The sequence below is a fragment of the Peromyscus maniculatus genome, chromosome 23 (assembly GCF_049852395.1).
Source record: "Peromyscus maniculatus bairdii isolate BWxNUB_F1_BW_parent chromosome 23, HU_Pman_BW_mat_3.1, whole genome shotgun sequence".
NCBI classification, from domain to species: domain Eukaryota; kingdom Metazoa; phylum Chordata; class Mammalia; order Rodentia; family Cricetidae; genus Peromyscus; species Peromyscus maniculatus.
In genome coordinates this window covers 4,271,482-4,299,000 of record NC_134874.1, presented here as the reverse complement: position 1 = coordinate 4,299,000, position 27,519 = coordinate 4,271,482, and the positions used below count along the sequence as shown (strand labels likewise).

General features: G+C 50.7%; 2 protein-coding genes across 5 annotated transcripts in view; one reads left to right on the top strand and one right to left on the bottom strand.

Annotated features, from left to right (window-relative positions):
• Usp30 (ubiquitin specific peptidase 30) overlaps positions 1-8,020 on the bottom strand; it is a 61,400-nt gene extending 53,380 nt beyond the window's left edge. For all 4 annotated transcript variants that reach the window (XR_013047796.1, XR_013047797.1, XM_076561060.1 and 1 more), the window contains exon 1: positions 7,880-8,020. The gene's annotated coding sequence lies outside the window, so the exon portion shown is untranslated. The remainder of the gene's footprint in view (positions 1-7,879) is intronic.
• The window catches only part of Svop (SV2 related protein), a 69,684-nt gene that overhangs the window by 19,024 nt on the left and 23,141 nt on the right, over positions 1-27,519 (top strand). Inside the window, exons 2-6 of the mRNA XM_006993956.4 lie at positions 8,004-8,164; positions 10,115-10,200; positions 12,108-12,206; positions 15,030-15,101; positions 22,272-22,396. Of these exons, the coding sequence (XP_006994018.1) occupies positions 8,004-8,164; positions 10,115-10,200; positions 12,108-12,206; positions 15,030-15,101; positions 22,272-22,396 (543 nt within the window). The remainder of the gene's footprint in view (positions 1-8,003; positions 8,165-10,114; positions 10,201-12,107; positions 12,207-15,029; positions 15,102-22,271; positions 22,397-27,519) is intronic.

The window sequence follows — 27,519 nt, the reverse complement described above, 5'->3', positions numbered from 1 at the left end:
GTAGCCCTGCTTCATGGTGAGGGGTCCCAGGAGTGATGGAAACTCTTGTCTGATTCCAAGCAGCTCCCAAGAACTTCAAAATGAAAGTTCTCCATCCCCAGGGAGACCACTGGGCCCAGCCATATGTGTTGTAAGCAGCTTGAGGGTTCTGGCGACCCCTGTACCACGGTGACAGTCTGCAGAGGTCAGCGGGCTGGGTCTGAGCTCTGTGCTTGGACTCTGGCTCTAGAACACACCGTTCTCTGTGTCAGGATAGCCAGCTTGCTCTAACCTACTCAGCTCAGGTCACACCTTCATTTCCACACGGTAGATGCTCAGGGTGACTCTGACCAGGGGCCGAGTGATTATAACTCAGGGCTGCCATTGCAAAGAAAGCCAGGCTGGAGGTCCAGCTCCTTCAACCTGTGTGGCCCAGGGCCAGTCCCGCATCCCTCTGAGCACCTCATTCACATCCGTGAACTAGAACCTAACGCTTAGGTTGGTTGTCATGGAAACAGGAAAAGACTTTTCTGAAAACTAAGGTTGTCTGTAGCTAGAGTTTTCCTGCCTTGCCCATAGTCAGGACAAATCTTTGTCACCCACCAGTCCCACAGCCACTCAGACCCAACCAAGTAAACACAGACACTTATATTGCTTACAAACTGTATGGCCATGGCAGGCTTCTTGTTAACTGTTCTTATATCTTAAATTAATCCATTTTCATAAATCTAATACCCTGCCATGCGGCTTGTGGCATCTTCACATGCTGCTTGTCAGGGTAGTGGCTGGCTGTTTCTCCTTCTGCCTTCCTCTTCTTTTATTTCTCCTCTCTGTTAGTCCCGCCTATACTTCCTGCCTAGCCACGGCCAATCAGGTTTTATTTATTTACCAATCAGAGCAACATGACATACAGACCATCCCCCAGCACAGCCAAGTGCAGACCATCTCAGACACCTACACTCAGGCCCGTGGTCCTAATCATCCTCTATGCAGACCTGCTGGGTAAAGCCCCGAGGAACCCGAGAACGGGCTCCCACAGGACACACAGAACATCCCACAGCAGTTGTCAGAGGCGGGGGGTGGGGTGGGGTGGTGAATGGCCCGGTTGGTGAAGTCCTTCCTGTGCACACACGCGGACCTGAGTTTGGTCCCCAGCACCCACGTACTGTGAACCTGTAATCTTGGTGCTGGAGGTGGAGACAGGCAGATAGATGCCTGGAGCACTGGTCAGCCATGAGCTCCAGGCTGAGCGAGAGACTGTCACTCCAAAGAGAAGGCAGAAGGGCTGGGGAGATGGCTCAGTGGTTAGAGCACTGGCTGCTCTTCCAGAAAACCCAGGTTCAGTCCCCAGTACCCACATGGCAGCTCACAACCATCTGTGACTCCAGTACCAGAGGATCTGATGCCTTCTTCTGGTTTCCAAGGGCACTGCATTCATGTGACACAGACATACATGCAGGCAAAACACCCACCTACATAAAGTAAAAATAAGTACCCCCCCCCCAAAAAAAACCATTAAAAACAATAATGTGAAAAATACAAGAAGGCCGGGTGGTGGTGACACATGCCTTTAATCCCAGCACTCGGGAGGCAGAGGCAGGAGGATCTCTGTGAGTTCGAGGCCAGCCTGGTCTACAAAGTGAGTTCCAGGAAAGACGCAAAGCTACAGAGAACCCCTGTCTTAAAAAAACCGAGAAAAAAAAGAAAGAAAGAAAGAAAGAAAAGAAAAAGAAAGAAAGAAAGAAAAGAAAAGAAAAATACAGGAAATACAGGAGACATTTGATGTTGATTTCTGGCTCCCATATGTATGTACAAGCATGTGTGTACACACATATGAACATGTGTACATGTAACACACACACACACACACACACACACACACACTAGCAAGAGCTCCACACAGCTCCTAACTGATCGCCAGCTGTGTGACTTGAGGCAGCTGACTCGTGTGTTAATGACAGTTCATTTACAGGGGACACAGGTTCCTTTCCTGGGCTGACACGTGCCCCCGTTTCCAGTGTTGGCTTCTCAGAGGTCCCCTGCCCATAAAGCACCACCCTTGGCCGAGGGTGGCCGTGGAGGTCACACGCTTTGAACCAGAGGTGGTGCAGCCAAAGACTGGCCCGTACTCGGGACCCCACAGCTCTGAGTAGGGACGGTCCATGCTGCTCCCTCCCTAGGGACGTGGTGGAGTCTTTGTACCGCTTCCTTTGCCATCTCCCAGTCCCCCAGGTTGCAGTGGGCGTTCCCCAAAGAGCACTTTATCAATAAATCATTGGCCCCCAAATCCACTTTGCATTCTTCTCAGAAATGGGCAAATCCATCTTAGAAGTCACATGGACACATGGGGGAACCCAGAAAGCAAAAACCACGCATGTTTTGTGGGTCCTGATACCAAAATTAATTTCTATTTTTGTTATTTGTTTGGGGTTTTTCAAGACAGGGTTTTTCTGTGTATCCCTGGCTGTCCTGGAACTCACTCTGTAGACAAGCTGGCTTCAAACTCAGAAAAAAATCTACCTCCCACGTGCTGGGATTAAAGGTGTGTGCCACCACTACTTGGCTCAAAATTAATTTAAAATATTTTAAAAAAGAGTTGCTACAAAGCTATGCGAGTCACAGCCATGTGGACTTGCCTCCACAGACAGTTAGTGGAATACAAAGCCAGGAGAAGCCCTGAAAATGGATGGATTTCAACAAGGTCACACAACCGCTCAACAGGGAAAGGACTGCAGGATGAAGTCAGCCCTGAGCTTACCCCATCTGAAAAACCAGCTCCAAGGGCATCAAAGACAAACCCCACAAACCTTTAGAAGAGGGGCCGGCAAGATGGTTCAGTGGGTAGAGGTGCTTGCTGCCAAGCCTGAGGACCTGAGTTTGAACTTAGGGACCCACATGGTAGAAAGAGAGAAGGGACTCATGCAAGATGTCCTCTGACCTCTGCAGGTATGCGGCGATATGCGTGTGCAGACACACACACACACACACACACACACAGAGAGAGAGAGAGAGAGAGAGAGAGAGAGAGAGAGAGAGAGAGAGAGAGTGAGTTAATAAACGGTTAGAAGAGAACAGAACACTTCATGATCCTGGGTCCCGCGGTGACTGTTCTGGACACCACAAAGGCACAGGCAATCAAAGCAAAACCAGATGTTGGACCACGCCAGTGTGAAAACCTTCCTTGTGTCTAATAATCACACTCCGATGGGAAAGCGTGGTCATGGACTCAGGAAAACATTTGCAAATTAGATAGTTGGTGAGAGTCTGCTGCCCAGAAGGAGCAAGGACAAGCCAGGAGGTGTGCCGACATGGGCTTCTAATCCCAGCACTCCGGAGGCTGAGGCAGGGGGATGGTGAGTTTGAGGGCAGAATGGGCAACACAGAGAAAATCTGAAAAGCAGATATTTAATTGAAAACACTTGAACAGACATTGCTCCAAAGTCTGTTTCCCAACAGCTCCATGTCAGGAAGAGGCAAAAGAAGGGGGGGCAGGGTGGCTTCGGCGGTAAAGGCTGGAGACACTGTCCGGACAGTCTGAGTTTGGAGCCTGGGTCCTCCATGGTAGAAGGAGAGAACTGACCCTTGGAAGTTGTCTTCTGACCTCCAGGCATGTGATGTGGAGTGTGCACATATGCACCTATTCAATTTTAAACATTTTTTTAAGATTTATCTATTTATTATGTATACAGTGTTCTGTTTGCATGTACCCCTGCAGGCCAGAAGAGGGCGCCAGATCTCATTACAGATGGTTGTGAGCCACCATGTGGGTGCTGAGAATTGAACTCAGGACCTCTGGAAGAGCAGTCAGTGCTCTTAACCTCTGAGCCATCTCTCCAGCCCCCGCAATTTTAAATTTTAAACATATATTTAAAAGAGAGATGCAAATGAAAGCCCCCCCCCCCGCCCCCCGAGCTAGCTGCCACAGCACACTCGTCAGCTGTCTGTGTTCAGACCACGTGGAAACGAGTAATGATTGGCAAGTACACGCAGAAACAGGAGTCCATGGGACTATTAAGTGGTGTGTGAGTCACTCTGGCAGTTCCTCAGAATTTTAAACATTGTTTATACCCCAAAGAAGTAAAATCAAGGACTCAGACAGGAATCTGTACGATCATGTTTGCCACTGTGTTCTTCACAGTGAACGAAAGATGGGAGCCATCCAAGTCCCTGTCAGCTGGTGAACCGACAAACCGTGTTATGTCCATACAGTGGAATATTACTCAGCCCTTACAAAGGAGTAGGGGGCTGGACTTGGTAATGGTTCAGGCTAGTAACCTTAGCCATTCAAGAGGTTGAGTCAGGAGGGTCACAAGTTCAAAGCTAGCTAGCCTTAGCTACAGAGTGAGTTTAAGGCTAGTCTGGTATCTTCATGAAACTTTGACCATTTTGAAAGTAAAAAGAGAGTGATGGGCTTATCTCAGTGCTTGACTCTTATGCACAAGGCCCTAGATCCAACCCCCAGGACTGAAGAGGAACAGGAATAAAATTCTGAGTCACTTCCATGAGCTCTCCAGGGCAGCTGAGTTCACAGAGACAGAGAACGACAACCACTGGGTGCTGGATGCAGGAAGAGTTGGGGAGTTGGGGTCTAAGGGGACAGAGTTTAAGATGTAAAGATGGAGCAGGTCCAGAGATGGGGGGAAGGGGAGGTGATGGCTGTGAGCATACTTTATCCTGCAGAATGGGATACTTAAAGTGGTGAGGGTGCCCACGGTTATGTTATGGGCATTTTACATCATCAAAAACAAAACAGAGGCCGGGCGGTGGTGGCGCACGCCTTTAATCCCAGCACTCGGGAGGCAGAGGCAGGCGGATCTCTGTGAGTTCGAGGCCAGGCTGGGCTACCAAGTGAGCTCCAGGAAAGGCACAAAGCTACGCAGAGAAACCCTGTCTCGAAAAACAAAACAAACAAAAAAAAAAACAGAGGAAGGAGGAGGAATAAGAAAGGAAGCCCCCGTGTTAGGCCGTACTTCTGGAAAACAACACAGCCATTCTAGGCCATGTGTAAAGATGTAAACGGCCTCCAGGGGGGATGATGACAGGCTCCTGTCTCAGGTTGTTTCGAGGGGTAAATTGAATAGGGAGGCACATATGACTGACGAAGAGCCACCTGTGAAAACGTGGGGACAATTCTGTGGCATCATCAATTGAATGACACCCAGGGTTGGCAGCGTGTCCTGGCTCAGCCTGGCAAGTGTTGAGTGGAGAGGAGAAAAGGGATTTCTGTATAGTTTTATAGACTTGAAATAGTTTTACCTAAAGTGTTTTCCACAAAGGTTTGGCGTATATGGGAGCTATGGACAGATCTGGAAAGACACGTTTAGTTTGCCTGGAACGTGAGACTTTGAGCCGCCAGGCAGACCTGGGATGGACCCCGCATTCCATGCCTCTGGAGTCCTGTGACATGGACTTGGGTATGTCACATGATGTCAGGGCCTCAGCCACCTCACAGAGCTGCTGTGCAAACTAAGCCTGCGGAAAACGCCAGCCAAAGATGTAGCATGAATCTTAAAAGTTCTTATTATTAAAATCAAACCCGAGGCGAGTTATTGGGGTCCATGCTGGTAGATCAGAGAGACAGAACAAGCCAAAGCCATCTCAACTCGCCGGATCTTCAGCTGGTCTTGTCTCCTCAGACTGGAGGCCTCTGAGTCCTCATCCGGAATGGGTCTCAGCTGAATTACTGCTCAAAAGCTTGAATGCTTAACCAGCCAAAATCTGAACCAGCCAAATGCCTCCTGTTTCTGGTCCTCACGCCTTATATATCTTTCTGCTTTCTACCACCACTCCCTGGGATTAAAGGCGTGTGTCACCTTGCTTGGCTATTTCCAATGTGGCCTTGAACTCACAGAGATCCAGAGGGATTTCTATCTCTGGGATGCTAGGATTAAAGGTGTGAGTGCCACCATTTTCTAGCCTTTGTATCTAGTGGCTGTTCTGTTCTCTGACCCCAGATAAATTTATTAAGGTACACAATATTTGGGGGAACACAATACCACCACACAAAGCACACGGGTCCCATACTATTCCATGGAATGCCAGAGACAGAACTCCGCCACCTCACCCTGCACTTGGCCCCTTGCCAGGCACAGTCTTGCTAAGGATGAAGCTCCTGTGTGTCCTCACATCCCTATGACCCGGCATGTGTGTATTCTAGAAGCTTCTCAAGCAGGGCAGCTTCCCTGTGCTTCTGAAACAAGCATGTTCTAAGGCAGAGCACAGCAAGTCTCCACGGGTCCACAGAAGAATTCAAGAGTTCTACACAGCAGGGCGGTCATCTGGGAGAGCACCGGCCTAGCATGTGTGAGGCCCTGGGTTTGTGTCAGCATAGATAGAGTGTGTCGACCATCCCATCACTCGGGGGTAGAGGCTGGGAGATCCGAAGTTCAAAGTCATCCTCAGCTGTGTAACTAATGCAGGGCCAGCCTGGGCTATGTAAGACCGTCTCAATAGTAGCAGTGGTAGTAATATTAATAATAATAATAGCAGCAGTTTGTACTGAGCTTGCCCACCTCTTCGGCCTTTTTAAACCAAGGCTTCATTTTGCTCAGTTGCTCACATGACCTCTTTGCTGTTTGTGATGTTTCAAAGTCACATGGAAATAAGCCGCTCGCACTGGACAGCTCTCTCTCCTGGAGCTGGGAGGCACATTTGACTGTCGGTGCTGTACCCTCAAACCGGGGGTGACAGACAGCGGGGGGGCTTGTGTTTGGGAGAGAAAAGCTTGCAAGGAGACTGTTCACCCTGTCCAGAGTCTCAGGTAAAGAAACAGTCTTTCATAAACACCGTGTCTCCACCCAGAGAAAGAGAGAGAGAGCCTAGTCTGGACCAGGAGCAGTGATGCACACCTATGAAGCACCTGGAGGCTGAGGTGGGGGGATTGAGAGTTCAAAGCCAGCCTGGGCTGTATAGTGAGACCCTGTCTTTACTTTAAAAAAAGGAGGGAGTGGAGGGAGGGAGGGAGGGGAGAGGGAGGGAGGGAGGGATGAAGGGAGGGAGGAGTACATAGTTTGAGGAGTGAGTGGCACAGGGTGGAGGCCTGGGGAGTCTCAGATTCAAATGTCTTCAGAGCCAGGAAAATGGGCAAAGTGGGGAAGTGAGGAGAAGCAGAGGAGTGTGGAGATGGGATCACAGCCCTCAGGGCTGGAGGTCTTCACAGAAAAGAAGACTGAGGTCAGGATGGAGTTATGTGCCTGTCACAGTCAAGAGACCTGGGAATGCGGCTTTTAATGTAAATATCCCCAATTTAGAGTATCTGGTGGTCCCTTTAAGTCAGCAGTTCTCACCCTGTGATATCAGAAACCTTGCATATCAGATATTTACGTTACAATTCATAACAGTAGCAACATTCTACTCATGAAGTAGCAACGAAAATCATTTCATGGTGGGGGTCGTCGCAGCATTAGGGAGGTTGAGAAGCCCTACTGTAAGTCCAAGCGGGGCCAGAACACAGCGACTTTTAACCATAAGCCTTGTATGTGTGACCCAGTCGTTGCCTGTTACAGACAGATGTCTCTGAAGACCCAAACAGATAGCCCTACACTGCACACGGGCGCACGCGCACACACACACACACACACACACACACACTGCTCAGTGATGCTCTTGGACATGTGACAGTGAACCCATGAGGCTAGGTCACTTCGCTGCTGTCTGTAAACACACACTATGACGTCCCCACAGCTAGGAAATGGCCAACGGCGCATTCTGAGAATGATTTAGCAATGTGTGGTCCTGTGTCAAAACAGAACTTGGGCCTGGAACAAAGGCTAGTCATGCACATGAGAACAGTACTGTGCAGCGCCCAACTGTCCAACCGTCAACGGATCGATAAACTCCCAACATCACCACCACCCCCATTTCCCGTCCAACCAAATTCAACATAAAATGCCAGGCCTACCTGCCCAGCCCTCCGGATGGGGAGAAAATGCTCTTCACTTGTCTTGGGTGGGAAAGTTACGCAGCAAGGCCGTCCAGAGGGAGCTCCAGCCATCCTGATCACATTGATTTGCTTTCTTCTCTAGGGTGGTGAAATTCCGCCGTACGGGAGAGAGTGCAAGGTCAGAGGACGATTTGGCTTCCGGAGAGCATGATGTCCAGATCGAGGGGGTCCGAGTGGGCCTAGAAGCAGTTGAGCTGGATGATGGGGCTGCTGTGCCCAAGGAGTTTGCCAATCCCACGGATGGTAAGAAAGCCCATCGGCTCAGGCATTAGCCTGGCATCCTGCGTTGCCTGCCTAGGTGGTGGTCTTAGAAAGTTCTTGTGAAGGGGCAGTTGGGAAGACACAGGCCACCCAAGGGTGGCCCTGGGAGGGTAGGCTGGGACTACAAGGCTTACTTCAGGAGGGATGGTTACATCACAATCCCTGCTGGGGGCGTCATTGCACACTTGACTGAGAAGTGCAGCAACAGGGCTGATGATGGTGATGGTGGTGATGGTGATGATGATGCTGATGGTGGTGATGATGCTGATGATGCTGATGGTGATGGTGGTGGTGATGGTAGTGGTGATGGTGATGGTGGTAATGGTGGTGATGATGGTGGTGGTGATGATGATGGTGGTGGTGATGGTGGTAGTGTTGGTGATGGTAGTGGTGGTGATGATGGTGGTGGTGATTATGGTGATGACTATAATGCTGCTGCTGCTGCTGCTGCTGCTGCTAAGAGTGGTAGTGGTGATGATTCTGATGTTGATCATGGTTGTGGTGATGACAATGGTAATGATGGTGACTATGATGTGGTGATGGTGATTGGTGATGGTGGTGGTCATGGTGATGGTGGTGGTGATGGTGATAATCATGAAGCTGGCGGCTGTGGTGATAGTATTAACGACGGTGATGGTGCCCATGGTGGTTGTCCTAGTTAGGTTTTCTATTGCTGTGAGGAGTCACCATGACCACAGCAACTCTTGTAAAGGAAGCTTTTGTCAGAGTGCTCTGTGTGGTGTGGGTCGACTGAAGAAAGAGGTCACTCTGAGATGAAATGTTAGGGCCCCTGGCAGCAGGAAGGACCAGCCTCTGATGAACTGAACCCCGACAGCCGCACAAAGGCACATTGATTGATTGTTACCCAAAGCTGGATTTTTAGGTAAAGTATTTCCTCATACCAAGGTCCCTACTCTACTCTATGTCTCTCCAAAGGAGAGCATCCCATGCCCTCGCGGCTTTGGCCCTTTACTGTGTACCCTTTGCAGCGCACAATAATCCAAGAGCCTCAGGCGGCTTGTGACCAGTCAGAGGCGATGTCCCTTCCGAAAACCAATTCTACAAATCACAGAAAACAATCACCATTTTCCACAACGATTCTTCAAGGTCAAAGCACTTCTAGAAAACAGCTATTGATTCTAGTATCTATCACAGATACAGCAACTCTGCTAAATTCCTACAACAAACATTTAATTGGGGTAGCTTACAGTTCAGAGGTTTAGTCCATCATTGTCATGGTGGGACATGGTGGCAGCAGGCAGACAGGGTGCTGAAGAAGGAGCTGAGAATTCTACATCCAGATCCATAGGCAACAGCAGTAGGCTGTAGCTTGAACATAGGAGACCTCAAAGCCCGCCCCCACACTTCCTCCAACAAGGCCACACCTTCTAATAGTGCCACTCCCTCTGGGTCTTTGAGGGACATTTTCTTTCAAACCACTACAGTAGTGATGATGGTGATGATGATGATGATGATTGGTGGTGATGATGGTGATGATGATGATTGGTGGTGATGATGGTGATGATCATGATTGGTGATGATGATGATTGGTGGTGATGATGGTGATGATGATCATGATTGGTGTTGATGATGGTGATGATGATCATGATTGGTGATGATGATGGTGATGATGATCATGATTGGTGGTGATGATGGTGATGACCATGATTGGTGGTGATGATAGTGATGATCATGATTGGTGGTGATGATGGTGATGATGATGATTGATGGTGATGATGGTGATGATCATGACTGGTGGTGATGATGGTGATGATGATGACTGGTGGTGATGATGGTGATGATGATAATGGCTGTGATGTTAGTTCTTGTAACAGCACATGCTATAGTTAATTAGTCTGTCTGGGGACCACCCCAGATGCCACACTAGACAAACACAAGATGTCTTGATTCCCCCTTATCCTCCCCTCCTAGACACTTTCATGGTGGAAGATGCGGTGGAAGCCATTGGGTTTGGAAGATTTCAGTGGAAGCTCTCTGTTCTCACGGGCTTGGCTTGGGTAAGCATCTGGCCACAGCACCTCATGGACACTCCAGGGATCCCCTGAAGCTCAGCTGGGTACCATGGCCACAGGAATAGCACGGTTCTCCCCACATATAACTTCTGCCTGAATGCCAATCAGCAAAGCTCACATATAGTGATGGCCCAGGTGCATGCTGGGAGGGAGGTAGACATGATTGGCATCACCCTCAGGAAGCATCAAGCTACAGAAGAGGATCTCTGCCCTTGGGGACTCAGGGCTACTGTGAGGTGATGGTATTGGGTCATATCCCTGCCCAGGAACAGAGTTCATAGAAAACATTTGCCATCTGGGCTGGGAGTATAGTTCAGGGTGTTTGCCTAGCTGTGGGCAACACACTGGACTCCACCCCTGAGCACTGCAGAAATAAAATAAAGAATGCTTTCTGATTCAAGGTGTTCACAACCCCTCGCTGAGGACCCCTTATGGAGCTCCAACCCAGAGCACATTGGGTCTTTAATCCAGTTGCGATGCTTCTCTGAGCATGATGTGAGAAGTGGCCTACGCCTGTGTTTTTCAAAAATGGACCATCCATTTCTCTGCCATGTCTCTCACTCACTAGAACAGACCTTTCCTGGGCCCCACACTCCCATGGCCCGAGTGTGGGTCTGCTTTTAACCTTCCAATATTCTGTCCAGTCATAAAGTAGAATCAAGACATTTAGTATCTGGGGCTTCTTAATATATGCTAATGTATTCAAACACTGTGTTCATTAAAGATGCAGACAATTCTTCATGAGCACATGACCTACCAACCAAAGACAAAGGAGTAATTGCCTGAAGAAAAAAAGACCACACTGTCTCTCTGCCTCTGTAAAAATGTGTGCTCTGCTTTTAGACACGTGACACTTTCTCACTTCATCTGGGGAGCACCTGTATTTCTTATCACATTTTTTTTTCAGAGCTGAGGACCGAACCCAGGGCCTTGTGCTTGCTAGGCAAGCGCTCTACCACTAAGCTAAATCCCCAACCCTCTTATCACATTTTTATAGTGTGTGTGTGTGTGTGTGTGTGTTTGTGTATACCATGGTGAACATGTATGTAGTGGCCAGAGGACAGCTGGCAGGGACTTGGCTCTTTTCTTCTACCATGTGGCTCCTGGGGATCAAATTCATGGCCTCGGGCTTGGCAGCGGCTCCTTTACCCACTGAGCCATCTCATTGAGCTCAAGAACCTGTGTTTTTAAAAACATGAGGAAATGATGCTGTACATGGGGGTACATTACACTGGTGTAATCCCAGTGCTTGGGAGGTGGAGGCAGGAAGATGGCTGGTTTGGGCCAGTCTGGGCTACATAATGAGACCCTGTCTCGAACACAAGCAAATAACACATAAAGGGGCCGGTGAGATGGCAGGCACACACACACACACACACATACACACACACACACACACACACACACACACACACACACACAAATGTAATTTTAAAAACCGACTGGAGAGATGGCTCAGTGGTTAAGAGTGCTGGTTGCTCATCTGCAGGACCCAGGCTCAATTTCCACAATTCCCAGCACCCACACAGCAGCTCACAACTGCCTGTAACTCCAGTTCCAGGGGCATCTAACGCCCTCTTCTGGTCTCCAAGGGCACTGCACGCACATGGTTCAGAGACACACATGCAGGCAATACACCGGCCCGTATAAAAGAAATCAATACAACATTTAAAAATAAAATTCGAAAGCAAGCAGACAGACACAGTGTGGGGAAACACACCAAGCATGCCAGCTGTCACCTGGGTCCCTGTGTTGCCGCTCACCGGTTCAATCCCAGACGCCTTCCCATGGGACATCTGGCCGGGTGCCAGCAGGAAGCAGAGGGGTCGGCCTCACTCTCTGAGGCCAGGGCAGGACGCACTTGATCCTCACAGTGTCCCTTCCTCCCACAGATGGCCGATGCCATGGAGATGATGATTCTGAGCATCCTGGCTCCTCAGCTGCATTGTGAGTGGCGACTCCCTAGCTGGCAGGTGGCGCTGCTGACTTCGGTAGGCAGCCCCCCCCCCCCCCGCTGCCCCCTCCGTCCCCCCCACCCCCACCCCCACCCCCCGTGCGCGCGCGCGCGCGCTCACAAATTCCCCTGGTGACTGTGGGATGATGTCCATCTCCTGCTGCCAGGGCTGTGCAGAAAAGAGCCTGGCTGCCTTCCCATGCTTTCCATCGCTGGGATGGGCACTGTGACCTAAAGCCTTGTGGGGAGGAAGGCGCTTGTTCCAGCTCACAGCCCCACATCACAGTGCACCCCTGAGGGAGTCAGGGCAGGGACTCAAGGAGGGAACCTGGAGGCAGGAGCCTACTGTCTTTCTCTTCGTGGCTTGCCCGGTTTACCTCTCCATGGTACCCAGGATCACCTGGTAGTGATCATCCACAGTGAGCCAGGGCCTCCCCCATGAATCATCATCCATAAAGAAAATATACCACAGGCTAGCCCACAGGCCAGTCTGGTGTGGGAATTTTCTCAGCTGAGGGTCCCTCTTCTGAAATGACTGTAGCTCGTGTCAAGCTGACCCGAAATTAGGCAGCCCACCAGCCCTTTATGGAAACGCTGACGTCAGCTCTCCTAGTCAACCCACCCCATGCCCTCCTCCTCTGTGACCTGTCCCAGCCAGCACGTTAGCAGCCAACTCTACCCATCCAGGGCTTTAGCTCCTTGGGGACCTCAGAACATCTGGAACCCACCAGCATGTGACATGTACACTCCAGGAGCCTCCCCTCTCCTCGCTGCAGATAGGAAGTGCCATCCTTCCTGCCAGGAGGGCGATGTGAGGGCCAGAAACATGGCCCCCGATGGGTAGCAGTATGTGGTGTGCTCTCTGGAGAGAAGCTCTGAAGATGGGTGAGGTAGACCCCTCCCCTTTTGCTCTGGGAATTCTGAGGAGGGGATAAGGGCCAGGAGAGAGGGCAGCAACAACAGCTAATGCTCCCTGAGAGCCTAACGTCCAAGGGGCGGGAGCCATGTTGGATACAGTGTACGCCTGTCTTCCTTCCTAGTCTCATTGCTATGACTGTAGCCCCAACAAGAAGCGACTTAAGGGAGCCAGGGATGACTTGACAGGTGGTCTGAAGAGATACAGTCCGTCTTGGTGGGCAAGGCATGAAGGAGGAGTGTGGGGCAGCCGGTCACATGACATTCCAGGTCAGGAAACAGAGATGATTGCTGGTACCCATGTCTCTCTCCCTCTGACTCAGTCTGGCTCAGGGATGGTGCCATCTGCATTTAGGAAGGGTCTTCCCACCTCAATCAGCCCGGTCTGGAACCCCCTTCACAGTCACGTCCACAGGCTCACCTCCTCGGTGACTCTAGACCCTGGTAGGTTGGCAGTCAATGCCAATGACCACAGCACGGTTCCCATCACGCCTCTTAACCCTCCTGACTCTTCCCGCTGGAATGGTTGCTCCTGGTGGGAGACAAGGCACAGACAGATTCAGCTGCTCACTCCAGGTCACGCTGTGGCCCAGCTGTGGCCCAGTGTGGTGGCTCATTAGTGACGGATCCCAGGACACTGAGTTTGATCATGACTGCGGGTTTTATCTGATTGTTTGGGGGGGTGCTATCCCAGGCAAAACACGGCTGATTTGAGCATGGAGGTCACAGCGGCAGTCAGGTACAACACACACGCCTATATTTTTGTGGTTGAGGCGCAGCCTTGAGTGAAAAATGGTGTGGGGGGGTGCTGACTAAATGAGAGCGGTTCCTCCCCCCCCCTCCACCCCAGCACTCTCTCTGGAGAGTAACAGGCCTGTTTTCTTGCTAGTCTCTTTCATGAGGTTTGGGCTCATAACTGAGACTCAGAAGACCCTGACAGACCCTGACGGGCCAGGCCCGGGGCAGAGGGTTTGGCATACGATGTTTCTTTAACCTTCTCTGGCCCGTAGAAATGGTTCTAAGGCTCTGAGATTCCCTAGAGATTCATTTTTGTGGAGAAGGAAACCAGGGATGAGAGAAGTCAGTAAGAAGCCTTGTATAGAAAAAAGGAGGAAGAGAAGGGGGCGGGGGAAGGAGAAGAAGAGGATGAGGGAGAGGGAGGGAGGGAGGGAAAGAAGAGAAGGGGAGGGAGAGGAGGAGGAAGAGGAGGAGGGGAGGAGGGAGAAGAAGGAAGAGGAAGGGGAGGAGGAAGAGGGGGAGGGAAAGGAGGAGGAGGAACGGGAGGAGGGGGAGGAGGGGGGAGAAGAGGAGGAAGAGGGGGAGAGAGAGGAGGAGGAATGGGGAGGAGGGGGAGGAGGACTATGACAGAGAAGCCATGCACACACATGCTGCACACCTGAAAACTGTGACCAGAGGATTGCAAGTTCAAGACCAGCCAGGGCTGTATAGGCAGAACCTGTAACAACAACAAAAATCCAGACATTTTGGCACACTTTATTCCCAGCCCTCGGGAGGCAGAGGCAGCAGGATCTCTGGGAGTTCAGGGCCAGCCTGGGCTACAGAGTGAGACATGTACTCACATAATACTTAACAGCTGTGGCTTTCGTTACTCAGCGTCCTCATCTAAGAAATGGGGGTAACAATGGCACTCCCCTCCCCCAAGGTGATTGTTGGGGAACCTGCCTAAAGGTAGGTGCGGTGATACCCACCTGTGACCCAGACTCTCAGGAGGCTGAGGCAGAAGGATTGAGAATTTGAAGCCAGCCTGAACTACACAGACAGACCCTTGTCTCAAAAGGAAAAAAGAACCATGTCTCCATGTCTCAGTGACAGGTTTACCCACTGTGTGTGTGTGTGTGTGTGTGTGTGGTGTGTGTGTGCGCGTGTGTCTGGTTGCTGTTCCCTGTCACTCCTGCTGCTAACAGAAGCCGTCGTCTGCCCACAGGTGGTGTTCATCGGCATGATGTCCAGTTCCACGCTCTGGGGAAACATCTCGGATCAGTACGGCAGGAAAACAGTTAAGTCTCCTCTTCTAAAAGCTCGCGCTCCGAGGTCCAGACAGCGTGGGGTGGCACAGCACAGGCTGATGCTTTCACAGGGGCAGGATGTGTTTATGCTCTCTCCTGAGCTGAAGAAGGAGCATCTGAGAGGCCAGGGGATGTTCTTAATGCCAACCTGTGTCCCTTACGTGAGGCCAGGGCAGACGGCGGATGGCAGATGACATCAGCTTTATTGTCCTAGAGGAACAGGCCCCGTCTCAGTCCGCCAAGGCAGGAGCCTTCCCTGGCCTGCCTTCCATATCCACTGCCCTGATGGGATCACTGCCTGGTTTAAATGTTTGTGGTGGGCATGGTGGTGAACATCTGTAATCCCAGCATTCCAAAGGCCCCAGCAAGAGGATTTCGATGACTCTGAGGTCAGTCTGGGCTACATAGAGAGACCCTGTCTCGAGTGAAACAAAACACCATTTGTGCTGGACGTAGGTCAGGGTCTGCGTTAATGATGTGAAAGGGCTTTATAAACAGGAGGGAGGGGACAGGCGGCTGGAGTCCCACTGGGTACCTCCAAGGCTTTGATGAGCGCTTCCCTCTAATTATTTATTTGTTTGTTTGTTTATTTGTTTATTTATTTGTTATGTATACAGTGTTCTGCCTGCATGTGTCCCTGCACGCCAGAAGAGGGCACCAGATCCCATTATGGATGGTTGTGAGCCACCATGTGGTTGCTGGAAATTGAACTCAGGGCCTCTGAAAAAGCAGCCAGTGCCCTGAACCGCTGGACCACCTCTCCAGCCCCTGAGCACTTCCCTGTTTATTTGATATTACTCTCACGTTACTAGACTGCACTTGGGGCACTGATGTTCTCTGTGGGTGAAATTGGTCTTCTTCCGTCTGTCCACTTGGGCCCAAAGGTCTCTACCCAGTTGGCCTGGGGTACACTCCTCCATCACTTTCTCTCTGTATTTTCAACCCTCCCTGGACTCTTCCCACCAGCCCACAATCTCTCTAGAGGCAGGCAGGGTGGCATGGTGAAGGTGTGAGTCAGGCGATCTCAGGGTCATTCCTGACGGTGTGACCTCATTTGTGTAAGTGAACTGGAGTCTCTCATCCATGACCATCATGGCAGGGAGCATGGCAGCAGACAGGCAGGCCTGGTGCTGGAGCAGTCACTGAGAGTCTACATCTGCTTCACAAGCACGAGGCAGAGAGCGCTCACTGGAAATGGCATGGGAGTCTGAAATCTCAACGCCCACACCCAGGACACACCCCCTCCAACAAGGCCACACCTCCTAATCCTTCCCAAACAGTTCCACCTACTGGGGACCAAACATTGAAATCTATGAGCCTTTGGGGGCCATTCTCATTCAGACCACCCACAAGGCAAGCACTGAACCTGCTGAGGCATCTCACTGGCCCATGGCTGCTTTTCACTTACCTAAAAGTTCACAGCAGTCTCCAGTTGGGGTTCTCTTGGAAAAGTGTGCATATTCTGCCCCTGAGACCAGTAATCCATACCCGTGTGCCACGAGGCAGCCCTGTAGAACAGAGAGAAGAAAGTTATGAGTTTGGATCTCAATTTTTTACATTTATCTGTGTGTGTGTGTGTGTGTGTGTGTGTGTGTGTGTGTGTGTGTGTGTCCTCCTGTGCCACAGGGCAATTGTAGAAGTCAGAAGATAACTTTGGGAAGTATGTTCTCTCCTTCCACCATGTGAACGGCAAGGATGGAATCCTTGTAGTAAAGATTGGTGGAGTGTGGTATTGTTTTCCCCCAAATATTGTGCATGCTAATAAACTTATCTGGGGTCAGAGACAGAACAGCCACAATATTAAACATAGAGGATAGGCAGTGGTAGCACACGCCTTTAATCCTAGCATTCCAGAGGAAGAAATCCATCTGGGATCTCTGTGAGTTCAAGGCCACATTGGAAAGAGCCAGGCATTTAACGCCTTTAATCCCAGGGAGTGGTGGTAGAAAGCAGAAAGGTATATAAGGAGTGAGGACCAGGAACTAGAAGCATTTGGCTGGTTAAGCTTTTAGCTGGTTAAGCATCAGGCTTTTGAGCAGCAATTCAGCTGAGACCCATTCTGGATGAGGACTCAGAAGCCTCCAGTCTGAGGAAACAGGATCAGCTGAGGATCCGACGAGGTGAGCTAGCTGTGGCTTGTTCTGGCTCTCTGATTTTCCAGTGTTCACCCCAATACCTGGCATCAGGTTTGATCTTATTAATAAGAACTCTTAAGATTCATGCTACAGTGGAGGGAACTTTTTACACCCTGAGCTATCACACTGAGCCAAGAGTTTGGATTTTAAAAATTTATAAATGAGTTTTCTTTTCTTTCACCCTTTTTTCTTTTTTAAGATTTATTCATTATGTATACAGTGCTCTGCCTGCATGTACACCTGCAGGCCAGAAGAGAGCACCAGATCTTATTACAGATGGTTGTGAGCCACCATGTGGTCACTGGGAATTGAACTCAGGACCTCTGGAAGAACAGTCAGTGCCCTTAACCTCTGAGCCATCTCTCCAGCCCCATGAATGGGTTTTCAATAATGATGTTTACTAAATCTTGTAAATTATAACCCCATTTTTGCACATGTTACAATACTGCTTCTCAATACGGGAGAGGGGAACATTTGACGATGTGTGGGACAGACTGGGTTGTCACAACAATGGGAAGAAGTGATAATGACATCTCATAGGTAAAAGCCGGGAATCCCATCCAGTCCCCCACAGTGCCCAGGGCACCCTGTACTACAACATGTGATTGGCATTGAGGGAGCCGATCCGGAGAGAGAGTGCCAGGCTTCCCAATGTTGCTGTCACCTACAGAGTTAATTCCATGCCCTCCTTTCCCATCACCTGAGATCACCAAGGCTTTATCCAAGACCCCACGCGGTGGGTTCATTTTGGCAAACCAAGAGGGAACATCTCTCTGCGCAAAGCATGGGCCGGAACCAGGCTGCTTGGGGTCAGGTCCCAGCTGCTCCCCATACAGAGTCCTTGAGCCTCGTGTTCTCACGCAGATGTAGGGTGGCTCAGACACGCCATGGAGGGATTTCAAAGAGTGAAGGACCTTGCACGTGAGGTCTTGGCACAGATAAATCATCTCATAAATGTCCACTACTATTCTTGCGGCATGCCAACCTTGTCCCCATTCATTGCAGCCACGGTTCACACACTGGTGTCTGCCCCCAGAATCCACGTCCTTCACCCTGACCTTGGCTGCTGGCAGACCTGAGTTCTCCCCAAAGAGATCAGTCCCAAATAAATGAGGCTGCGTGGAGGGCCGCCCATTACGTCCTCTGCTGGCTCTGCTCCCAGGAGAGCTAAGTTTCACACCCAACAGGCAGCTGGCTTGGCCAGAGAGAAAGGAGACATGTCTCCCAGTGGCTTTTCCTCCCACGATGGAGTTTCTGTGCGAACTCAGGAAGCAAGGAGCAGGCTGTAATTAGGAAGCCTCCCCCGGGCTCCTCCAGGGGCCCCAGGCACACCAGGCAACCTACCAGCAGCATCAAAGAGGGGCTGTGTCTTAGTCTTGGTACAGGAAGCAGGTTTCCATGTCCACGTGGGTGTCTGCTGTTAACGCTCAGATTGCGGGGACCCCCAAAAGGCCACCAAAGAGACCAAATCTCACATGTAAAAGCAAAGAGCCTTTATTTCAAGCTCAGAGCTTGGGCTCTGTCCGATGCAGCGGTGAGAGCAGAGAACCCCAAGCCCCAGGCGGGGTAGGGTTTTTATCATAGCAGAGGTTGGGGTGAGGGGATTTCCAGGGTTCAGGCCCTGATGGGCTGACATTTGTCTAGGGGTGTAGGGAATGTTTGGATGTCAGGTATTTCCCCTTAGATGCAGGCCCTCCCTGGGTGGGGTCAGCTCACGGCTTCTCCTGGATCCGGGTGTTGCCTGCCAGTAAGCCTGCCACAGAAGCTGTGTCTAAGCCTGTCACGGCAGTTGTGTGGTCAAACTGTTTGGGGCTACCTTCCCCACATCTGCATTAGGGTTCAGTGAGACACTCGGGTTCCTATGGAAGTTCCTAATGCCTGGGAGCTTACGTCAGCCATGGAAAGGTGAGGGCAAGGGATGCTTATGACCCCATCCTATCCCCCCACCCCATCCCCCGTCCCAGCACACATCCCAATCCCCCACCCCCATGGAGCAAGGCAAAGTGCATCACCTCTCTGGGCCTTAGTTTCCCGGCATGCAAAAGAAACACGAAGCGGGTGGAGGTGTCCAGAAAATGTAATACAGGGCTGGGGTGCAGCTCAGTGGATCGGGTGCTTGCCCAATACACACAAGGCCATGTTCCAGGTCAGCACCGAATGAAACTGGGTCTGGGTGGCACGGGCCTGTAACCCCAGCCCTTGGGAGGGAAGCAGGAGACTCACCAAGCAGTTCAAGGTCACCCCTGCTATACAGTGAGTCCAAGGCTAGCTTGGGCTCTATCAGACTATCTCAAAATAAAAAATGAAGTATGTGGAGTATGCATGGGTGTTTGGCAAGGCGTGTTGGACCATTCCAGTTGTAATTACCACAGTTCAGAGTGTGGGTGGTGTAATCAGGTCACCCAGTCAGAGCGATCCAAGAATGCATCCCAGGCTTTCTGGGCTATAGGTTGCAAACTGGTAACCCGGAGAAGGTCACGTGCTCGTGCAGTCCAGGTTTTAGTGCTGGGGGTTGATCCCAGGGCCTGCAGCATGCTAATTGTGCATGCTAACCCTGAGCTAAACCCTACCCTATATTTTATTTATCCTCACAGGGTTCTATGGGGTTTTCAATTAGTTGCCTCCATTTTAAAAAAGATACATTTTGCATTAAAAAATGTGACTTATGGCTTCTTCGGAAACCTGGGTTACCTAGTGACTGGGACCCATGATTTGTCATGGTGACTTTTGGGCAAAGCTGAGTAGGAACCCATGAAGTGAGGCGGGTCCTCTCACTGACACAGTCCTCACCTGTCCCTCCTGTATCTCACCTACCTGAGGAGTTAAAGAGAGCTACCAAAGCGCCCCCCCCCCCCCCCGGAGGAAGGGAGTGGCTCCTTCACAGCTCAAGTCTCAGGTGTTAGAAGCTCTGGCTGAGGGTTTGGCCCCGCCAAGTGCTGATTCTGGGCAAATCACTCTTCCATGCTGCCGAGATCATTCATAAAACAGAGACGAGAAAACCTTCTTTCCGCAGGTGTGCTATAGTGAACCCACATAATAGGACAAGAGCAGGTTTTCAAATGCAGGCAGACAAGAGTCCTGTGACGCCAGAGACTCCTCAGCTGTCAGGTCCCTTCCTGCAATTCAGGGCAGCAGAAAACTCAGTACATTCATGCCATGTGATAGGTGGATGGGTGGGTGGGAGGTATATTCCAGTAGTCCTGTGGCTAAGTACACAGTGGGTGCTCAATATGTGCATATTGAAGAAAAAGATGCATAATATGCATACGTATACATTAAATAATTAGCCAATGAATGATATCTGTCAGTATCCAGCATCCCTTAAATAACATTTATCCTGAATTTGTTTCTCCATCTCTAAGAGTAATTAAAATGAACACTTTTGCCGGGCGGTGGTGGCGCACGCCTTTAATCCCAGCACTCGGGAGGCAGAGGCAGGCGGATCTCTGTGAGTTCGAGGCCAGCCTGGGCTACCAAGTGAGTTCCAGGAAAGGCGCAAAGCTACACAAGAGAAACCCTGTCTCGAAAAACCAAAAAAAAAAAAAAAAATGAACACTTTTTGCCAGGCGGTGGTGGCGCACGCCTTTAATCCCAGCACTCAGGAGGCAGAGGCAGGCGAATCTCTGTGAGTTCGAGGCCAGCCTGGGCTACCAAGTGAGCTCCAGGAAAGGCACAAAGCTATGCCAAGAAACCCTGTCTCGAAAAACCAAAAAAAAAAAAAAAAAAAAAAACACTTTCTAAACTTGGTACCATGTCTGTCCTGATGTCTCTGTCTGATTCTCAACCCCAATGAATAACATGTCCCCTTTACTCAAAGCTCATAAACAATATGAGTTACACTGTTAGTCGGCTATCCTCTGCTATTAACAAGTACCTGAGACATATCAGTTTATAAAGATAAAAGGTTTGTTTGGCTCACAGTCTGTGGAAGATCTGTTTCCAGTTTGTGGAAGGTTCACGATTAGCTTTGGTCCAAGTACATTTGGTCTATGTCCCCTTATTCTGTGAGGTAAAGAAGATGAACAAGCTGGGCCGCGGCGGCGGCGCACGCCTTTAATCCCAGCACTCGGGAGGCAGAGGCAGGCAGATCTCAGTGAGTTTGAGGCCAGCCTGGTCTACAGAGCGAGATCCAGGACAGGCACCAAAACTACACAAAGAAACCTTGTCTGTAAAAACCATAAAAAAAAAAAAAAAAAAAAAAAAGAGCCAACGTCTCGGGAAAATCATAAGCATTGTTCTGCTGTGGGATGATCAGGATATTGGGGATGGTGTAAGACACAGAGCCATCTGTGCGCCTCACACCTGACCCTCTGGACCCTGACTGGCACTAAATGGTGATCAGTGGACAACCAGCATGGTACGGTCTGCTTGACAGCACACAGAGCACACCCAGTATCCCCCTGCCTCTGCCAGTCGCTTGTAAAGTGAGACCATTGATAACTTAAAATCCTTTGAGATTTTATTGATTTTTATTTTATATGCATGGGTGTTTTACCTTTGTGTGTGGCTGTGTGCCACGTGCCTGCCGTGTGCCCAGGGAGGCCAGAAGAGGGTATCGGATCACCTGGAACTGTAGTTACAGACAGTTAAGCCACCCTGTGGGGGCTGAGAATCGAACTCAGGTCTCCCGGAAGAGCAGCCAGCACTCTTAACTGTGAAGCCATCCCAGCCCCCCATTGGTAACTTTTTAATTAAAAAAAAAAAAAGTAATACCAGGGATGAAGCCCAGAGCAGGTGCTGTAGCCAGGCCACATCCATCCTTGATTGGCAGCTTTTTGTTCTGTTTTGCTTATTTTTTTTTCCAGACAGGGTTTCTCTGTATTGTTTTAGTGCCTGTCCTGGATCTCACTCTGTAGCCCAGGCTGGCCTCGAACTCACTGAGATCTCCCTGCCTCTGCCTCCCGAGTGCTGGGATTAAAGGCGTGCCAAACCAGCGCCTGGCCGATTGGTAGCTTTATATGTTCGTAGGCACGTGCCACCCGGATGCGCCCAAGGCTCTTGTGACTCCTGTCTCCTCCTCCACAGGGGCTGAAGATCAGCGTGCTCTGGACCCTGTACTACGGCGTCCTCAGTGCTTTTGCGCCTGTGTATAGTTGGATCCTGGTGCTCCGAGGCCTGGTGGGCTTCGGGATCGGAGGGGTGCCCCAGTCGTAAGTAAATACCCAGCTCTGCCCTACCAACCACCTTCTGTACGCACAGGTTCAGCCACCTGGGATTTAAAAATGCTCAGGGAAGGAGCGAACAGGTCGATCCTCCTCCCTTGTTACTAGTCACTGAAGAATGTACAACGGATGGCCGTTGGGTAGCATTTGTACCATGGTCTATGCTGGCAGCAGCCACAGCTTACAAGGGTGTGAGTGTGTCTATCGAATACCACGTCACTTCATAGGAGGGAGTTGAGCAGCCCCAGGTTTAGGTTCCAGTACCCTGGAGATGAGGGGGATGGCTGGGCTGTGTGCCTTCATTGCCTTGGACTGTATGGGGATGGCTGTGCAGGGCTTCTAGAACCCCGGAGTCACCGTAGGACAGGTGGCATTAACATCAGTATCCTCCAGCTAAGAACAGTGTCTGCACAGCATCCAAAGGCCCTACAAGCAAAGTCCTAACAAAACAGACCCAACTTTGATGGTACGGTCAACATCCATGCGTCATGGCTGCCAGCAGGGGTGTGTGTGCTGACGGGTCACATAAGCTCCATTTTTCAGTGGAGGATCACTGAGACTCAGAACAACCCACTACGTCCTTTGGGTCAAGGCAAGGTCTGTACGGGGGTCCAGCTGTGAACTCTTGCAGGCAATGGTCCTGGCTGGTGCCGGGGGAGCGAGCCCCTGGTTCAGCCGGCGGGCCTGAACCAATCTAGTGGCCCAGTGCACCACCCACTGCGGTCTGCCCTATGCACTTCTCTGAGGGCCCTGCATCCTGGTGTGACTGTGCCCATCGGAGAAGGAGTCCCTCTAGGGCTTGGCCAGCCTCTCCCTGCAGACTTTCCCAAGGACAGCTGGAGGGATGGACCACAGGCCCTGCTATTTATTGCTGCCGGTCTCACGACTGCCTCGCGTGCCGATCCCCTGCCTCTCTGCCGCCCAGTCTAAAATCCCCTCTCCTGCAGCATGAGCGATCACTGATGTAGCTGCTCCATGGGGGTAGGGGGGTGACCAGACCTCACAGCAGAGGGGTTCCATCCCTGGCCACCCTCCCCTTTACAGCCCAACACTAGCGTGTGTGGCAGACCAGACCCCACTTTTACGACCCAGGGTACTCTTAAGTAGGGAGAAGTGAGAAATATTAGTTAGAAAAGGATACCTAGAGGACGAGAGGAAAGACAGAAACACAGGATACCCTGGGAAGAGCCTGGATCCTTATCCACCGGCCCAGAACTTTAGTCAAAAGGGCCAAGGGGCGAGGCCAAAGACCTCCCCCTTGCTCAATACGACCAAGTGCAGACCCTTCCAAACACCTGGTACCCAGGCCCGTGGTCCAATCATCCTCTTATGCAGCCCTGCTGGGTAAAGCAAGCTTGGGTTTCACTAGGAAACCTCCGTGGACCCCAACAATAGTGCTAGTGCATATGCTTCACCGGGGAACACGGAGAGACATCCATGGCACCGCCTGGGTGACCTAGTCACATTATGATGTCCCCACAGGCTCCCGACTGTTGGGGTCAGTTTCTCTCTTAAAATGTGGAGCCCAACGTTACCAGGCGGCAGCTGTTGCTTACGGTCCTGTGGGACTTCAGATGTGGTGACACACGCCTTGATGCCAGCACTTAGGAGGCAGAGGCAGACAGATCTCTATGAGTTTGAGCCCAGCCTGGTTTGTATACTAAGTTCTAGGCTTGCCAGGGCTCAAGAATGAGATCTTGTCTCAAAAAACAAACAATAAGAACAACAAAACCTGTCTTATGGGCTTCTTGAACTGTATTGGTATGAAAGCTTTCTCTCTGTAAGAGCCAAGACTCTGGAAGATGCTGAGGTCAAGGCCACACAAATCCACCCCATAGACTCTATGACAGCAACAAAGACCACTCCTACATTAACCCTTTGACTTCTAGAACCAACTGTTCTTTCTAATGGGAACACAGCCATCTAATGGCTGCTGATTTTAAAAGCAGCTGCATGCTTCATTTTTGTGTGTTGTTTTCCAAGACAGGGTTTCTCTGTGTAGCCCTGGCTGTCCTGGATCTCACTCTGTAGACCAGGCTGGCCTTGAGCTTACAGAAATCCACCTGCTTCGCCTCCTGAGTGCTGGGATTAAAGGTGTGTGCCACTACCACCTGGTGCATGTTTCATTCTTAAAAAGTGCCATGCCCAAGCTCGTGCCTAGCCATCGCTCAGGCCACCAGTGCCAGGGTGGCACAGCATGGGATACATACATATGGCCCAAGGACTCTACAGTCATAAACCACCTGCTAGGCCACCTTTGGGACAATCTGAAGACATGATTTCTAGAAAGGGCAGGTTCATCCTGAATCAGTGTGGTTGGATCATGGGCTCTGCAACCCAGAAGACCTGTCAGGCCACTGATGTTTTTCTATATGTCAGTTTTATCAGCACCCACCCACTTGATGGGTCCCTGAGAGCATTATAATACCACATATGAAGTGCCCAGGATGATGCCTCAGGGAGTTCTCCCTTCCTACCAAATATTCTCCTGGGCTACCACATAGACTCTTTCAAATGCTGGGTCACTTCATATGAGGAACTCGATCACCCTGAGGTTTGCCTGCCTGGTATGCCCTTGGTTTGATCCCTAGCACCATAAACAGAGTGTGGCCCCTCATTCCTGTGATTGGAGAACTGAGGAGTTGGAGGCAGGAGGATGGTAAGCTCAAAGTCATCCTCGGTTAAGTAAATCATTCCAAGGCCAGCTTGGGAGACTTACACCATACTTCAGAACAAAGCAACACTTTCCTAAGAAGTTGGAGCCTGGCAAGCACCCAGCTTCCCAAGGCATGGATAAGAAAGTCACAGGGGGTGGGGGTGGATCACAGACGAAGTGTAGTGTGAAGGGCAGACTGACCACGTGGCTCTAACACCCGTGTTTAGCCTCCTGCCTTGTGGCATGTCAATGCTGTCTGTCCACTCCTTCCCCGGGTCTGCCATATGGCTTCATCCAGGGCTCTGTAGAGCTGGCATCCGGCATGCTTTCCTGGAGTGGAAAAGCCTGATTTCACACTATTTAGGAATTAAAAACGACTGGAGCTCTAAGCAGAGGTCATTAACAGAGACACAGCCATAAATCTGGGCTGGCCGCAGCTAGTAACCAGATTGTGGCCCAGTTCCAGAGATGAGCCACTGGCCGCACAGCAACGCCCCCTGGTGGCTGGAGGAACTGTCCTGCCTCAGGTCAAATGCCTTCCCAGGGATGCTGGGGAGGCTAGAGCAGGGTTCCAGATGTGGGGAAGAGATGTGCCGCACCCTGAACTTCTTTCTGCTCACAGATCCCCTGGAAATGACATAAAGTGACAGGAATCTCTAGTGGAGCTCATAAGCAAGGAAAGGATGCTGTCCAACAACCAGAAATTTTGAGAAACTTCTGGAAGCCTGTGAATAAATGGAATTACAAGGCAGGGTAATTAGAACAAAGAGAGATCACACCCCAAACCAGCCACAGAGGATCACACGATGAAAAGGATTTCCAGACTCTGGGAGAAGTGGCATTCCCAGGGTCCCCAGTACAGGGAAGGATGAGAGGACACCAGGTGCTGGGAGACAAAACTTTTCCTGGGGACACAACACACATGTTGACACACCCCACATAGGAATCCCACTATGGACCAAAATACAGACGCCACCCAAGTCCTACTTGGTGAACCAGTGAGTTTTATTGGGGTTACTTACAGGAGCAGAAATGACTCAAAGTCAGCTGTATCACCAAGGCCCACCCCAGCATGGGTGAGAGCTCACAAAATTTAGGACCGTGGACCATACTGCACAGCTTGCAGGCAGCTCAGCAAGTTGGAGCATGTCCCTTCCTGGTGCCTCAATTGGTCTAAACCTCTTCCAAGCAGCTTGTTTCCTCTCAAGAGTCTTTTTTGCAGCTCAGCTTGGCTCTACTTCTCTGGGAGGGACTCTGACCTTTGATTGCTTACTGTGTCAGGGAGGGCCTTAGTGAGTCTGGTCAGTTTCAGGGACTTCCTGAAGCTACTTTGTTTACTTTCCTGCTTAAGGAGCTTCCCTGAAGGATGGAATGTTTCAATCGCTGAGGAATTGGTTACACAACACTCCGCCCCTTCTTCCAGCTCTTAGATTTTTTCTGCCCCCTCTTCCTAAATCCCTGAGCCTTGGAGGGGGTGAGTACAGATGTCCATCTATGGCTAAGACATAGGCCACCCTGCCACAGTAACAGTCACTTGTTCTCAGGAGCTTCACCGGTGGTTATGAGGTGAGGCCGATAGCAACTGTGATCTATGGATGTCCACACACACGTTTAGAAGGCAGTTTGGCAGGGACATCCCATCCATCTAGAAAAATCATAGAAGTTGCTTCCCCATTGGGTCCTATGACCTCCCCTCCCCAGGCCATGGGTTTTTGTCCTGGATGACAGCACCAGATGTGAGCTCTCTCTCGTGGAGCGGGCCTTACATGCAGTTGGAAGGCTGTTGGTTTCCCCCACCATAGTTGAGCCGCCATTGCACAGGCAGGCACATCCTGCCTGGAATGGTGGTGTTTTAGCACGCAGGATCCACAGCCAAGCGGGAATGTTGGTGGCAGTTCTCCACCAGCAGCCTGCATGGCCCTTTCTGTCACTTTTGAAAGCCAGCCGACGGTGGGGAGTTTCCAGTCCAGTCCCAGCTTAATTTCTCCATGTCCTACAGTCAAAGCAATAGGGTCTCACTGTCTGGTTCTGGGATACAACCACCAGCAGCAGCAGCAGTGGCCTTCATGGCTAGCGGCTCACAGGGAGGTAGCACACCCCAGCCATTGAGGCTGTCAGTCAATAACCTTATGGCATTTTGGAGTGTCCTTTTCCATCCAGGTAGGGTACCTTTTGGACTTAAACTTGGTAGTTATTGTTTTAACAACCTATATTTTCTCTCAATTAACCCAGCCCCGGTAGGGCTGTAAGGGGGGTAGAAGTACCCGTTTGTCTCTCCAATGGCTTCCCAAATCTGCAAAAACACTCAGAAGTCAGCATTCTGTCACCTCTATAACAATCTTTTCCAGAGGGCAGGCAGGGTAAGGCGGCATCCCAAACCGCCATCCCATAGCAAAGATAACCCTGGTGGGGCACCCTGAAAGTCTGTGGTCGGTCATCCGTTCTCAGGAAGAGT